General features: G+C 42.3%; 1 protein-coding gene across 1 annotated transcript; it reads left to right on the top strand.

The window, feature by feature from the left end:
• The first annotated feature begins 4,543 nt into the window (after positions 1-4,543).
• On the top strand, positions 4,544-13,569 carry LOC143297497 (uncharacterized). The gene is made up of 5 exons (XM_076609897.1): positions 4,544-4,600; positions 8,266-10,017; positions 10,800-10,882; positions 11,751-11,860; positions 12,876-13,569. Exons 2-5 carry the CDS (start codon positions 9,168-9,170, stop codon positions 13,567-13,569), a joined length of 1,737 nt encoding a protein of 578 aa, XP_076466012.1. The 5' UTR covers positions 4,544-4,600; positions 8,266-9,167.
• The last annotated feature ends 3,993 nt before the right edge of the window (positions 13,570-17,562 follow it).

Genomic DNA, 17,562 nt, shown 5'->3' with positions numbered 1-17,562 from the left:
CCAATATGCTTTCTTAAATCCTCCCAGCATGTACTGGCAATGTGTATTCAACATATCCGATCAAATCAACTATTTTAAACTGTGTCAAAGTTCAAGTCCTACAACTTGGTTCCCTTGATGTTACTAGAGCTGAGGATTTTGTGGGCACTTTTGTTACCAATTCATAAGGTTGGTATGGGTAATTGCGAACAGCGTGTAATTGCGAACGATTCGTAATCCCCCCCACACACACACACCCACCACACACACACACACACACACTTCGAACCGTTCTTAACGTGGGGTTGCATTTCACAATATCAATTAATATTACACTGATTAATTAATAAAATTGCCATTTCCAAGAACCCGGCCAGTCAAACATCAGCTAGCCTAATGGTGGGATTAAAATTGTTACATGGGCAAAAATCACAACTATGGTGAATCTCAGAATTCTATAGTTGTGTAGCACACCGGACAGCACGCATGGGGGCACGACATGTAAACAGAATGGGCATGCATGTGGTTGGCGAAGAAGGCTTTAATGGATGAGAAAACTTACTGACATCCAGATATCCCCTAAACATTTAGAATCCCAATACAATTGGAATCCCAAGAACAAACTGAAATCCACAAGAACAACTCAGTTGAACCCATAAGTCAGCTGAACAAAGTTGAACCCACAACTCAACACAGTTGAACAAAGTTGCTATTTGAACTCCTTCCACAATGTTGCTAGATGAACCCACAGTGGAACTGAAGGCTAGTTGAACTGATCCTAGAAACTGTTTCTACCTCAAAATACCTAGGCGTTACCATCACAAGTGATCTCAGCTGGGACCTGCACATTAACACCATTTGTGCAAAAGCCAATAAGACCCTCGGCCTCATCAGAAGAAACCTGAAGATCCCAGCAGTGCGCCTCAAAGAAACAGCGTATAAGACTTTCGACAGACCAATCTTGGAGTACGCGTGCACCGTATGGGACCCGCATACCCAAGACAACATCAAGAAGATTGAAGCTGTCCAGAGACGAGCAGCACGGTTTGTGGTCAACCGGTACAACACATCTAGTGTCACCGCAGTGATCGACAGACTGCAATGGCCGACTCTGCAGCACAGACGGAAGGTAGCTAGGCTTGCCATGCTACGGAAAATAATGGACGAAGAGGCGATCGTCGATAAAAGCTGCATGGTGCCAGCCCCACTCAGACAAAGAAGGAAACATTCTCGCCAGCTCAACCAGATCCGATGTAAAACCCAATACAGACAATATTCCTTCTTCCCCAGAACGATACGTGACTGGAACAACCTGCCTGAAACAGCTATAGCAGCAGACACCTTGGACACCTTTAAGTCTAGGGTGCCCCCCAATCAGTAGTTAATTAGATAATAGGTCCCCTACCCCCCCCCCCCCCCTCTTCCCCACCCCCTCTCTTACCCTAATATTTTTTTAGTTTTTTAAATTTATTTTTGGGGCCCTGCTGTCTTAGATCAGCAAGGGACCGGCTAGCTCGGAAGGGCGAAAAGTGAAGTGATAGTAGCCTGCCGGAGAACCCACCTAGAGTAGGACTAAGTTTTCATCCTCACTAATAAGTCTGTCACTTTCTGTAGCTTGTTTTTCTTTCATCGCAACCCAACAACAATAACGGCGTAAAAATCAAATTGATGATTGTGGCCGTCAACGCAGTGAAAGTGAAACACCAAACTGGTAACCCTGTAACAAACAGTTCCCACATGGTGTAATCCTGGACCAGTCTCTTTCCTTCCAACAGCACATTTCGAATATCTGTAAAGTTGCCTATTTGGAACTGCGTAGAATCAGCTCTATCCGCCACTATCTCTCAACCGATGCAACCAAGACACTTGTATGCTCTCTGGTTCTCTCAAGATTGGATTACTGCAACTCTCTTTTGGCCGGCCTTCCCAAATACCTGTTAGACAGACTCCAACGAATTCAGAATAACGCTGCCAGACTCATTTGCAGAGCTTCTAAATTTGACCATGTTTCTCCTCTCCTTCAGTCTCTCCACTGGTTGCCTGTTTCTGATCGAATAGACTATAAGCTATCCACTCTGACCTTTTCTGCAGTCAACGGATCTGGCCCCAAGTATCTTTCTGAACTCATCCATATCTATACCCCGTCTCGCCAGCTCCGTTCTTCCTCTGATACTCGACTTCTCAGGATACCTCACGTCAGAAGTAAGACCTATGGACACAGATCGTTTTCTTTTCAATCGCCAAAGACGTGGAACAAGCTCCCTGATAACCTCCGTCACTCTGATTCCCTCGCATCTTTTAAATCTCGTCTCAAAACTCACCTTTTCCCTCAGCAATAAGTTCAATTGTGGCAGGTCCACAACTACATGCATGTATATGAATGTGTATTGTGTGTGCGTGTGTTTATGTAAGTTTGTGCCTGCCTATGTGTGCGTATTTGTTAGGGTAGCTGTTAGATACACATGTATGTTAAAATGTATGTATGCAGTGTGTGTGTGTGTGTGCGTGCGTGCGTGTGTGTGTGCGCGTACGTGCGTGCGTGCGCGTGTGTGTGTGTGTGTGGTCACATTTTGGTGTGTGTATGTAACATAGATATAATGTTTTATGTTATCAAAAGCGTTTTTGTAAAGCACCTAGAGCAGATTTCTGGATAGTGTGCTATATAAGTATCCATTATTATTATTATTATTATGTCACCTCATCTGAATTTGTTTCATCTGCTAATCTAATGGAGCAGATCAAATAACGTGAATATTCTTCCTTAAAATAAACGAAATAATCCAATGGAAGAAATGAAATAATGTAAACATTCTTTCTTTAAAAAACGAAATAGCCAAACAACAAAGTTTTAATTAAAAATATTTGTATCATTGTAATACCAGGACAATGTTTACAAACGTTATGAAAATGTTTAAAAAATTCAAAAGCAACAACTCCCGTGACTTCCGAATTCTGCTTAGATCCAGTACAAGAATCATAAAGTAAAGTAAAATTTTATGTGGTTTTTTGTTGTTGTTGTTTTTTGTTTATGTGTGTGCTTTTTTTCCCAGGAGTTTACAAATAATACTTAAATGACCAGAATTGTTGAAAACAAAATACCATTACCCAAAAAACTAACATTCATAATAAAACTAACTTTTCCTACATTTGACATGGTACTCAAAAACCGGCTTCTTACTCACAAAGTGTCGTGTTTTTCTTCCACAAAATATCCAAACATCTTCTTAAAAACCTACCTAAAACTAAAACAATGAAGGAATATCACTTTAAACATTCAAATAAAACCCAAACAAAAACATTGACATGTACCTGAATTAGGATTACTTTGGATTCTCATTAGGCTGCACTGGCCACAATGGCTGCCCTAGCGAAATAAACTATCATTAATAAAAATTAAGTTTATAAAACATTGTAAAATATATATAATAAAAAACCTTTTCCATAATGATACACAAAAATAAAAATATTAATGATAATAAAAATAAAATGCCCTAATTACAACTGAAGGGAAGCAACTTAAAAACTCAGAATAGATTCTCCCTGCAGATCTACGTGTAAAAACGGTTCGAAAGGGAGGGAACAGAGAGAGGGATACTGGATCGATAGTTGATGCACACACTCACTTGCTCTCCTCACACCAATAGCAGGGCCACATGGAGTGGATTTTATAGCGTGTTTACTGTACAATACAGCACACACACAAAGCAGTTCACCCTACATAGTAATAGCAACACACAGCCCTACATAAAGCACTTCACCCTACACTTAAAGTACTTCCTACAAGCAGCACACCTGGAACACAAACACAAAACAGTAAAATCTTGAATACCTGGACATCACTGACATAAAAAGCTAAAACCGGTCTTTGGACTGGATGGAGCAGGGAGGGAGATAGAAAAGGGGGGTGTGGGGGGGAAGGGGGACAGAGTGTAGGTGCCGGCACACTATAACATATGTATTATGTAAATACCACATGTGGGGTATTACAGTTGAAAAACTTGATAGAGTGATTTATATGTAATACCATACGGCTGTTGTGCTGTGGATTATCAAACTGGATGTCAACAGCAAAAGATTAAAAAATTTTACTGGAAATAAACCATCACCTCCTGCTGTTGATTCTCCTGATGCTCCTGCTAACAAATTTTCTTCTAAAAAAAATGGATATGTACTTTTCTTCTTTCTTTCATTCCTTCTTTATTTTATTATCATTATTCTTTTTAATCTATTTTTCTTTTGTACACATACCCCAATGCCAACATGTTTGCACCACAACCAGTGTCTTTTCTGGCTGAACATAAGCTGCTTGCTTCATTTGTTTCATGATCAAACTCATTCCATCAAATGATTTGCTTCCAGATCAGTCCAGCCACCATGTCTGCAGTGGGCAAAAGGTGGGAGGTACAGTGGCTGGTGAAGGCAGAGACTGGCTCCCTGCCTGACAGATCCTGCATTCAGCGTCATTTTCAACATGTCTGGTGTGACTTGAAATCAAAACATGCCAGATTCTTTGGCCCCTTGCCTGGGTGTGAGATCAGAGTGAAGAACATGGATGATGGGTGTCTTGTCACCTTGACAACGCTTTACCAGCATAACATTTCCTTTGTCATCATTTCATATGGTGAAGTTCTCAGGCTATTTATTGTAACTCTTTTCAAACACACACACACACACACACACACAAATACACACCATACACACACACTTTCTCTTTTTCTCTCTCTCTTTCTCACTCCTGTTCATTTGACTTCTTTTTCCTGCTGTTTTTTCTCAAACTTTAGGGTTGGAATTGTACTGTAAAAAGGGGGGAGAGGGATAGAAGATAGGGCAGATGGGTAAAGAAGGGTAAAGGAATAACAGGACTGCAGGTAAGAGGGCAGGTGGATGCACTCATTCGCACTCTCTCCTCATACCAGTAGCAGGGCCACTTGGAGTGGTTTTTATAGTTTTTAATAGAACCGCACAATAGCAGATGTAAGCATAAGCAAGCAGTTCTTACTGAGCAGCACACTAAGCATCCTCAAGCGACACACAGCCCTAAATTAAGTACACACTAGATCAAGCAGAACACAGCCCATAGTCAGTCAACAAGGCTTTCCTTGCACCTTTTCACCCAACCTGTGCCGGGTTCCATTTTCTCTGGGAGACTACTAAGAATTAACTGTGAACACCAGTCTTTATTCCTTCTTCCTAGCATCCTGGTAAACCACAACACTCCCCAATTGGTTGAACTAATTTGACTGATCTTGGCTTGTCTTTTTTTCTTTTTTTTTCTCACGGCCTGACTAAGCACGTTGGGTTACACTGCTGGTCAGGCATCTGCTTGGCAGATGTGGTGTAGCGTATATGGATTTGACCTAACACAGTGACGCCTCCTTGAGCTACTGATACTGATACTGGTACTGATGCTGTCTCAGTGGCACTGAGTGAATGACTGACATATTCATTTGATTAATACTAGCTTGTCTTAGTGGCACTGAGTGAATGACTGACATATTCATTGCTCCATTCTCATTTGCCCATTTCAACCAACCTGTAAAAGTTGTTAAAAGATGAAGGAAGGGGTAGATGCATGTGGGGGAGGGGGGGAAGCAGGGGGGGTTAGGGTAGGATCACAGACAGAGGACAGGTGCACATTCCACTCTCTCCTCCTACCACAAGCAGAGTCTTTTAATAAGATGAATTGAGGTGTTTATTTTCCCTAACAAAAGCAGCACACTCTATCTTAGCAGCACACCTGGAACACAATACCAAACCCCAGGTAAAAACAATACCAAAGCATATGTTAGACATCATTGCCATGAAAGGCTGATCTTAAAGGAATGGCAGTATGTTGTCTGGACAAATCAAACACCACCACAGATTCTCCATTCCTTCACTCAATGCTTAGCTGTACACACTCTTCTCAAAGAGATCTCTGTAAAGATGTAAAACAAGCTTAATTTAGCTTACCACTAACAATCATTGACATAAGATGATGTGCACAAAATGTATGACTGACAAATACAAACTCCCACTGAGTCAACTCCTGTAAACCACCATACAATAATAGCTGTTTCCATTAAGACTGAACAAATCTCCACTTTGTCTCTACAAAGTATCCCACTGGTATAATTATTACATGGGAATAACACATGAATACAGCACATGGTAATCACAACTACCAAGTTAACCAAAACATTCTACACAGATTCTTCAAACACATCATCTCTGTAGTTCTTTTTGACTTAATGCTTACACTGTTCCCACAGTATGTCAACAACTGACACACCACTAATGCCTTAATTATTACATTAGTACTATTCTGCACACAAACTCACACACATACACACACACACACACACACACACACACATACACACACACGCGCGCGCGCAAAGCTGAAACATGGGGGTGGGGGGAGGGGCGTTTTGAGACGGGTGCTCTGTTGAACTCAGGGGGGCGGGGAGAGGTGGGGGGCTGAAACAGCATGGGAGGTGGGGGTGGGGTGTGTAGAGGGGGGTGGGGGGCATCCCAGAAAGTTCCTCCAGGGATGTTTCAGATTCCTAAAAAGTCCCCCTGGGGACGATTTAGGACACTGATGTGTGGCAAATCTAACCCAAGAGTAAAGGTTAACAAGGGAAGGAAGGGGGATGATGAAAGGGGGGTGAGGGCGGGGGCTGGGGAATGTATGGGGGTCCGACGCAGAAGATGATGGGTCCATCAATAAGCTGTGTGTGCTGTGAAATTCCCACCATAGGTGCCTGACGTACTATAACAATATATATTCACCCTGTGATGACAAATGTACTATAACAATATATATTCACTCTGTGATGACAAGTTTAACATATGTCACAATGAGAGCGAAGGGATGGGGGGAGGTAAGATATGGGGCGGGGAGAAAGATACAAATTCTTGGTATGATAGCCAGCCGGATCAAAGATAAATTCAGCGTAAATTTCCCCTTAGCCCGGACACTAAGATGCCATCGTTTACCCCAGCTGTGTGTATGAATGGGAGGTTGGGCAACTTTAAAGACAGACCACACCACAGGAAATGTTCTGACCATAGTCTGCACCAGCACACATTTTCTGACATTTCCGTTAGATCAGAATCCTACTAGCTTAAATTGTGCACAGTTCCTAGGACAGTGATCAGTGACTTATGTACATACACTTTTTTCACTAAAGCATTCAGGTTTTGTGCACAAAATAGCTCTACTCACACAAAATCCTTTCAACACAATAGAAAACCTTGCTTGACAATTGCTTTGAAGGAAAAGAAAACAATAGTAATTTTCCCATTAAAACAGTATTTCCTGTCATGTACTGTTTCATGTCAAACTCAAATACACCAGTTTGACATGGACAGTACATTTAACCAGATAGTATAAATACAAAATTATGTGTCCTCACTCACACACACACACACACACAGTTGACATGGTGTTCACATAGGCTACCAGTTCCTAACTCAGTCTTATTTGTCTTTCTTCCACAAAATATCCAAACATCCCTAAAATTTACCTACAACTAAAACAAATAAGGAATACCACATTAACATTACCCACCTAAGCACTCATATAAAACCAAAACAAAATCACTGAGATGTACTTGAATTAGAAATAAATTTACCTAAAACTAAAACAAATAAGAAAACCACATTAACATTACCCACCTAAACACTCATATAACCCCCCGCCCCCCCAGCCACCCACCCACCACCACCCCAAAAAACAAAAACAAAAAGAAACGCATTGACATGTCCCTCCTGAATTATGATAAACCCCAAAAGAGCACTGACATGTACCTGAATTAGGATTACTTCGGATTCTCATTCAAGATGCTGCGCTAACCACAATGGCTGCCCAGCAAATGTACGCCAAAGTGCAGGAAGGAAATGCAACGTGAATTTAGAAAATAAAGCATCATTAATATAAAAAGAAAGTGTCTAAAACATACTTAATCTGTATAATAAAATATATTTTCCATGATGATACACAGAAATAAAAAATTTCAATGAAATAAAATGAAATTAACCCAATTACAATCCATGGGGAGCAACTCAAAACTCGGAATCGATTCTCCCTATAAATTTTATGTAAATACCACATATGAGGTATTACATATGTTCTCATTCAACACATTTTCCTGGCTGGTTGTTAGTGAGTTTCTATCAGTTTTCGGTTGTTTCCTCCTTGTCTCGGCCTTTGATTCTTTTGAAAACCAGTTTGTGAATCAGTTAGTCCTAGTTAGATCTGATGCATGCAGTGATGTATTCATACGCAGTCTACCTATGTCTCAGGTATGTGGCTGACAGTCCAGGGGAAACACCACATAGTGGACAGCTGTTCCATACTGGTGGATCCCATTGTTCCTGACGTCTATGGGTGTGAGGTGACTGTTAAAGAGCACTACGTAGCAGTCAATGTTGGTCACGATATCAGCAGCAGGATCAAATGTGATAAACTGCGGCGAAACAGTTTCCTTCAATTAGCAGCTTTTGGCATCAGAAATGGTATATGTGTGATCTCTACAAACACTGGTCACATCACTGTCTCATGCACATCGTCTTCAAAATCAGACATACTCACGGTATTGCAAATTTTTCGCAATTCACGATCTAATTCAGTATCTGAAACCTTACAAAAGTGTGTTCACAGCTCGCCCACTGTCTGTTAAAGACAGATACCTTAGCAAGTGTACAAGTAGGTCTGTCCATGGACTGACCTCACCCGGCTCTGATAACTGCCTTCTTGAGGCAATCATTAAAGCTGATGGAAAGCGTCATGCCTTCATCAGCAAAGACTCATTTCTCAGGAAGATGCGTACAACTTACCCAGGGATCAACTTTACCCCTGATACATTCAGACAAACAGTGAGACTAACGTCACTAAGTGGTGGAAATGACACGGTGGAGAAAGCAGCAAAACACATCTGGAATTACACAAGGTACTTGTCAAGTGAGACCGTCTACCTGACAGACACACAGGCCAGGATGATGAAGAGCACTGATGCACGAACTGGCTTCAGCAGTCACTGGACAAGAAAGGAGTTGACTGTGTTTGGGAACTTCAGCCTTTTGACTCAGAAGTCCACGGGAGATGCCAGCTTCAGTCCAAAGAGCCAGTGGCAGCCATTTCAGTCCTTGGTCCTAAATCAACCATTCCGACGGTTATACAGACATTTCAGTCTTGTTTTCCAACAATGGTGTTTGGGGTTGGCAGAAGCCAGGTTGCGTGTTTGGAGTCAGACTCATGGAACCAGTTCCTAGAAAAACTTCAAAGGCCACGTGGATCAAGAATTGCACCGATGTTGACTGTTGAACAGAACACCATCACTATCTGTGATGTTGCAACAAACATCAGCTCAACACACAGAGCTGTCATCGACTTCTTATATAGGAGAGTGACAGAAACAGAACTGGATGACATGTTTATGGCAGAAGTTGGAACAGCACAACCAGCAGCTGACTCACAACTCAGACAAGATAAAGAACTACAGACAGAAACCATTGACACAGAGGACAAACATGTACAGTCAGAACTCAGAGCAGAAGAGAAAGAAGTCCAGACAGAAGAGAACAATATTGGAACAGAAGGAAGCAGGACACAGACCAGAACCAGGAATGAAGAAAATCAGGAGGAACGGGCAACAGAGACAGAAGGACAGACAGTGGAGGTACAGACACAGACACCGATCAGACATCTTGAACATCTTGAGCAACAGACAGGTGCCCAAAATGTAAATAACGATACCACAGATAGGTCGCCAAGAGTGGAAATGGATGTAGAAAAGAATCACGCATGCCCCCCACCAAAGGAACTCCACACAGAAGAGGGACAGACAGAAAATCCAGAGACCCAGACAACACAGAAACACCAAGAGGCAGAAGTAGAGTGGAGTGACTCAGATAACGACCAATCACACGATGGCACAGAACAAGTAAGGCCACAGTTGTTCCCCCTACACACTGTTCATCAAGTGTCACATGACCTGAGTGGACACCGCCTTGACCTCCAGGATGACCATCAGCCTTCAGTTCAGATCACAGAAGGTAATGACAATGATAGTGATAATGATACTTTGTTTTCCAGCAGAGATAATCTATTTTCCAACAGAGGCAATCAGTGGCTGACAGCTGAGAATCACAGCTGTTAGCCCAAACAGGTTAAATGGATACTGTCAGGGTTTTCTGACAGGATGAAGATTATGTGATAAATGATTGGAGAAATGTACAAACTGTGAAGAGCTTACACATTGCAAGACTGGTTTGTTCCTTCAGAAATAACACATATGACTGTTTATTCCTCTTTGAAAAAATGATTCAGAGATGACTAATTTTATAACCCCCCACCCCTCATCTCTCTCTTTATCTATCTCTCATCATCTTTATTTCTGTTTCTCACTCACTTATTTTCTCTTGATTTACATATCTATAGATCCGTCATTATGATATATAATCATCTCATCTTTATGATTTAAAATTTCCCGTTTATGATTTACAACTTAAGTATGTACTGTAAAAAGTTCAGTTTTTGTTATTAGTTATACTATTTTATTTGGGTTTTGTTTTTTTAAAATAATATAATATGTTTTGAGTATATTTTGTCACATAATTATTTGATATGAGATCCTTCAGCAGTTAAGCTTACACAGAAAGTGTTTCGTAATTTACTCATTGTTAGTGAAAGATGTGATTTTTCTGTAGTTGTATTTACATTCACAGACAGGCTTTGGTAATCAGCTGTTCATGTGGATCTTGTGAACAGACCTTATTGTTCAACACCATCCTGTGCTCAGAGGCTGAATTATGGATATCTCTGTGTTTACACACAGGTTCTGGTGACCAATCAGAGCCAGGGGACACCTCAGAAGAAGACAAATCCATCACTCTTCGGAAATCTGTTGTCAGCTCAAAGGTACAGATCTGTTTACTGAAATTATCTTGAGTTGTTGCCGCTGATGCAGATGCTGTATTCTGAGCATGTATTGCTGTTTTTCACGATGTTTTGTTGTTGCTGGTGTTGCTTTTTGTTTACACCACAACTGCTGCTGCAGGATGCTTGGTGTTGCTGTTTGGTAGTCATGTTGCTGGCGCCTCTTCGTCTTCTGTCAATCTCTTTCTCTCCTTTGCTTTGTCCTTCTCTGGTTTATCTTCTCTTTCTATTTTACAAATTTCTCTTTTCCTTTCATCACAGTTGGTATCACACTGTGTACACACTGACAAGAAGTCCACACAACTAATGCTACGCTATGACCAATGACAACCAGTCCACACAACTAATGCTACACTATGACCAATGACAACCAGTCCACACAACTAAGGCTACACTATAACCAATGACAACCAGTCCACACAAACAACCAACACTGCACAGTATGTACATACTGATAAACAGTGCATACAAACAACCAACACTACACACTATGTACACACTGACAAGTAGTGTACACAAACAACCAACACTAAACACCATGTGCACACTGACAAGCAGTACACACAATCAACACTACACACTATATACACACTGACAAGCAGTGCACACAAACAACCAACACTAAACACCATGTGCACACTGACAAGCAGTACACACAAACAATCAACACTACACACTGACGAGCAGTGCACACAAACAACCAACACTACACACTATGTACACACTGACAAGCACTGTATACAAACAGCCAACACTTCACACTATGTACACACTGACAAGCAGTCCATACAAACAGCCAACACTAAACACTAAATGCACACTGACAAGCAGTGCATACTGTCACTTGCAGGAGGACAGCATCGAGGACAGAGTCGACGACACCACCACAGGTACCGGTGACCTGTGCCCTCCCCAACAGCTGCCTGCACTGACCCAGGGTCAGCAGTTCCTGCCATCCAGGTAAATGCTGCACTTTGTCCGTCATGTCAGACAGTGTGTGCAGCATGTATGAGACGGGGAATCACAAGTAAGTTCACAGTAATATCATTTTGTGAATGTTTTGTATCTGGTACTGAATTTAAAAACTTTATATTCCTTTCCTTATAGAAAGTTAGGCTTATTATTTATTATGAGTCTGTTGTCTTTGTTTGCCCTTTCAGGCATAATTATCCTGATGCCAGCAAATAAGCAAACCAGTTCCTCTAGCATTTCTATGAATGGTTCCACTGAAGAAACATTACATATAATTATGTAGTAAACTACTTAAGTGGGAGCATGATAACAGCTCCAGCCAAGTAATGAAGGCCAACAACACACTGAATGGACATTGGCTTCACACACATTGACACCTCTGGGTTCACAGTCAAAAGGTGATTCAGTGTTGCGGCTTCTGCTTTGACATGATGTGAAAACAAATCCGCGTCTGACTCAGAGTGGAGAGTTTCACAGGTCAGCAGTGTTATAAATACTCACTGCATGGATGTAAAAGCTGGACACCAACAGCAGAAACAAAACAGAGAATCCAGGCTTTCAAATAGAAATGCTTGCAGCATGATCTTTGAATCTCCCACAGAAAACACAAACAGGGATGTCAGGGAACATGTGGAGATGCGTGCAGACAAACAGAACCACACCCTCAGTCTGCAGTCCACAGAATCTAAACATGTGTCACGCCTTGACTGCCCGCCCAAGACTACCCGTCAGGGTGTTCTGTATGGTATGGTATGCATAATGTAATAAAGTATTAACTCATTACCAGTCACCAGACTCTGATGAGTATCATTTACTTTGATAAATACTGAACGGACTGATCCTCCATTTGTTAAGCGTGTCCTAACAAAGATAAAACTCTAGGCACTCTCTTTCTCTGTGACCCCGCTGCTCTCCACACAGCGCCTCTCTCTGTCTCTCTGTTTTTCTTATGGGTAGAAACAACACCCCAAAGTAAACTGTTGCATTGATTCCTGTCTTGCAGTGATACCTCAGATGTGAGGGATGCCAACAATCTGGCATCACACAGCGGTGACATCAGTGCGTCATCATCAGAGAGACCATCCGACACTCAGGCATGTCGGCGGATTCACAGAACTGGCGGTGGCAGAAAAAGATGTCTACAGCGCAGTGCAAGAGTTGGGGAGACAACACAGGAAGAGCTGAGCAGCACATCTCCACCAGAGGAATACGAAAGATGCCATCACTCACCACACAAGAGGAGATTCAGACAGTATGCCAATGACAGCCTTGAACCAGAAGTGCTGAACTACGTCGTCACCAAGCTGTATGAATTAAGTCAGTTCGAAAACTCCGCTCCACAGAGGAGATCCAGGCAACAGAGGAACAGAAACAGAGCAGCCGGCAGTCAGTCAGGTTACACCAGAGAACCAAGAGGTCGTACCAGAGAGACACAGGGAGACAGCCGACAAGATCACATGATGCTCAACCTGCAGCAAGAGGTGCAACGATTGAAGGCAGATGTACGCACGTTGATGGAACATCGTCAGCAACAGAACGATGATTCTTCTGGCACAGGCAACATCCAAGATACTTCAGAACCCGAGTCTCTTTCAGAACCTCAGCAACAACCACAACAGCTACAACAACAGCAACGACAGCAACAGCAGCAGCAGCTGTTTCACAACAGAATGATGATTCTTCTGACATACTCCTGATTCAAAATGCCTCAGACTCTGCATCTGTCACAGATTCAGTGTCACAACACCAACACCAATACCACCATCAACAACAGCAGCATCAACAGCTGCAGCTGTCATAGCAAAATCTGCATCAACAGCACCCATCATCACAAGTGCGACAGGAGGAAGGGCATGATTCTGCATGGAACGCTGAAGATTTCTATGTGGTAATGTAATTATAATGTAAGTGTACTCTGTAAGGAGTTAAGGGCTGAAACACTTGACTGAGGGGGGCTTTTTCTCCGAAGACTTTGTACTGTCCAGCTGTCCCTGGTTTCTTGTCACTGCAATGAATTTGTGTTGGGGGAGACCATGTTTTCTTATCCTAAAATTGTTGTGTTTTTTTCTGTGTACATCTCTGTGTCTGTGCACATTTGTATGTAATTGTGTGTGCGTGTGTGTGTGTGTGTAGATTTTCATGCCAACTATATGACATTGGTTGCATGTGAGTGACATTAACTGTAGCTCACATGACAATGTGAGTAAAGTGTTTCACCTGGATGTCTTCTACGTGTGCTATTATTTTTCACAAAGACATTGTACAGTCATTCGAATCACAGACTTCAGTGCTTCAGCGAATCCAGACCAACTATGATGCATACATATAAGTGTGATACATTGTCATGTTAAAGATAAACAATTTTACTATAAAAAAAACTGTATCAGTTATGGGTTGAAGCATTGATCCATACATGCTCCTTTACAATGAAAGTAGTTTTGTTGTTCATTTTTTTTGGATTAAAAAGTTAACTCAATGATCATATTGTTCTAACCAGTTCATTAACAGCGATGTGTAAGAACACATTACACAGGCAACGTACACAGCAACCTGTTTGAAAGTTCATTCCATTTCACCCTCAGGTGTTTCTCTTCCCTCCCCCTTCCTGAAGTGTGTTTGGAATCTGACAGTGCATGCTCTGTATTTTCTTGCTTCTGGGATCCACGGTGTGAGTGTGGAAGGAGACAGAACTGCACAACACAGTAACTGTATCAGCAGGTCACACATGTGCCTGTGTTAGGTCTCCCGTCACTGCTGTCAGCTGTTCAGAGAACTGGCGAGAGGAGCATGGCTGACAGCTCGTTCACCGTTTGTTTTTGTGGGGCTTGGTCTTCTGATCCACCCTCCTGCCTCTCTCTGCCTCTGTCCTCTCACTGGTTACCTCCCCTCTTCATTCTGTCCCCTTTCAGTCTCAAATGCTGCTGTTTTAACAGAATCATGTTGATTTTTTTCCTCATCAGGTGCCTTATGGAATTAGACTGACAAAGTAATCCTTGGATTATTATCAGAACTGTGTTGAGTATTGGAAGTAATGAAAATATTTTCAAAACAATGAGATCATGATTAATTGCTTTGGGACTATCATTAAAAATGAAATTGTGCTGAAGTAGGTATATGCTTAAAAACATGTGTTGTGTGTGTGTGTGTGTGTGTGTGTGTGTGTTGCATGATATGATTTGTGTTTTGACAAAGATGGAAACATGTCCATGTTGGATATGGAAGTGAAAGAGTGTCTTCTTCATGTACACAGTAATATCCTGTTACATTTTTTCATGAAGCAAAATCCATTGGGTCTTCCTCTGTAATGTCATGATAGGTACGTGTTGTATATTTTGAAATGCTGCACAGCAGTGAAACGTGTGTACTATGCAATGGATCACTCTTACATATTGTTTGCTTCTGTGTCTTTCATATGTTTTGCTACACAGTCATGTTTTCAAGATGTTATCAGTGCAGAACTGCTGCTGCAGTTTTTAAGCCATAACATTTATCATGTTTTTCCATTGTGCCATGATTTTTACACCTTAATTTCTTTAATGGATTGTTTTCTTTTGTTTTTACCAGTGTTTTACTTCTTTCTCAAATGGAGCAGCTTGCAGGGTTTTCCCCTCTTTGTATTGTTTGCAGTATCTGCAAGACATTGGCCTTGCCGTCCGTGTTGATCGGGTTTAATGGAGTTTGCTTCTTTTCACATGTTGATGTGAACTCTTGTCTATTTTGTATAATATGTGCCCATATATAACCAGTAGAAATTCATTTCAAAATGTTTAATGTAGACACATGCCAAGACAGACATGTCACCAGTACTCTCAGAAAAAAAACATTGTGCATGTCAGCAGACATCTGGTTGCCATAGTGTTGATGTTCACATTGTGTTTGAAACTCTATGGTTAGGACTTGTCTTAACAACTATTCTTTACTTTGTTGGTCACAATGCACATATTTTGAATGTCAGACATTGACATGGAGTTAATATCTCTGTATAAAAGTTGTTTAGGGGATATTTGTAGCCTCGAGTTATTTCTGTAATTCCTATGTGTGTGTGTATTTGTCAAGGATAGGGTCTTGGTATGTACATGTGTTGGTTATGGTTGGGCCTTTGTGTCTGTGAGACTGCAAATTATTGCATGCGCATTGTGTATCTGTGTGTGTGTGTGTGTTGCAGCACATTTGTACACTTGTGGTGAGTGCGTGCGTGAGTGTGGGTGTGCAGGGGGTTGCTGGGTGTGGCCCATTTTTCTTCTTGTTTTATTGCAGTCATTTTGCCTTCTATTTTTTTGGTGCCAAATTATATTTACATGTATATTACTTTGTGTTGTATTATTTATTTTTTTCAAATCACTTTATGATGTTTTACACAGTGCAGTACTTGCTAACTTCGGTGATTTCTGGGTCAGCTGTTTGTGACTGCCGTATTCGGTGTAACTTTTCGGCTGATGCTGGGAGGATGTTGATGCACTGTTGGGCATGTGCAGTTGTATCATCAATAAGGTTGACGTCATTTTTGTCAGGTAGCGAAACTGGTGCGCATGACAGCGCATCTGCTGTGATCTGATTTTTTCCTGCCGCATGGGTGACTTTGGTGTCATATCGCATGAGACGGAGGCGAAAATGTTGGATCCGTGGTGGCATCTTGTGCAGTTCTGTTGTGTTGAGCAAGGGGATCAATGAAAATGTGGTCTGTTTCCAGGGTGAACTTCAGTCCCAAGACATATTCTCTCAGTCTCTCGCAGGCCCAAGTAGCTGCCAGGGCTTCCTCTTCGATGACTGCGTAATTCTTCTCTGCATCTGTGAGTGATTTTGAAATGAAGCAGATGGGTCGTCGTGTGCCATTGTCTTGTGTTTGGTAGAGCACTGCCCCAATCCCTGTGTTGGAAGCATCAGCTGCAATGGTTGTCTCTCGGTCAGGGCTGTAGTGAGCAAGGACTGGTGAAGAGGTGAGGAAGCATTTTGTTTGTTGAAAGGCTGCCTCTTGTTGGTCGCCCCATGTCCATGCTGTGTCCTTGCGGAATAGGCCCCGTAGTGGTGCAGTGATGTCAGCAAGGTTAGGCGTGAACTTCGCTAGCTGGTTTACCATGCCAAGGAAGCGCTGGAGCTCAGCGATGTTGGTGGGAGGTGGGAAGCTAGTGATGGCTTCCACCTTGGCTGGATCCACGTGGATGCCATTTGCATCGATGATGTGGCCTAGGAACCTGATTGATGGTTTTGCAAATTTGCATTTGTCATTCAGGGTGAGCCCAGCTTCCTGGAGTCGTTGCAGGACTGCCCTCAGGCGCTGGTCGTGTTTGCTGGCCAGTCCTCTGCATGGACGAGGATGTCATCCATGTGGCAGATGACGCCCTCGATATTCTCCAGGATCTGAGACATAAGGCGCTGGAACACTTCACTGGCTAAGCTAATGCCAAAGGGGAGGCGATTGAAGCAAAATCGCCCAAAGGGCATGACGAAAGTGGTGTAGAGCCTTGAGCCAAGGTCTAGAGGTACTTGCCAAAATCCGCTTTTAGCATCAAGCTTGGTGAAGACTTAGGACTTTGACAGCTTAGCCAAGCTCTCGTCCACTGATGCCATGGGGTGAACTTCCCGCTGCACGGCTTTGTTCAGCTGTGTCAAGTCCACACAGATGCGGACTGCCCCGTTTGGTTTCGGAACAATGACGATTCCCGAGCACCAGCTGATGGGTTACGTAACAG

The sequence above is a fragment of the Babylonia areolata genome, chromosome 22, assembly GCF_041734735.1.
Source record: "Babylonia areolata isolate BAREFJ2019XMU chromosome 22, ASM4173473v1, whole genome shotgun sequence".
NCBI classification, from domain to species: domain Eukaryota; kingdom Metazoa; phylum Mollusca; class Gastropoda; order Neogastropoda; family Buccinidae; genus Babylonia; species Babylonia areolata.
Note: the sequence above shows the minus strand (reverse complement) of the source record. Positions and strands in the feature narration are given on the sequence as shown.

Excerpts from the sequence above, each read along its gene's own strand:
- LOC143297497 (XM_076609897.1), top strand. The coding sequence starts at position 9,168 with ATGGTGTTTGGGGTTGGCAGAAGCCAGGTTGCGTGTTTGGAGTCAGAC. Across the intron at positions 10,018-10,799 it reads TTCAGTTCAGATCACAGAAG|GTTCTGGTGACCAATCAGAG; the intron begins GTAATGACAATG and ends GTTTACACACAG. Across the intron at positions 10,883-11,750 it reads AATCTGTTGTCAGCTCAAAG|GAGGACAGCATCGAGGACAG; the intron begins GTACAGATCTGT and ends TGTCACTTGCAG.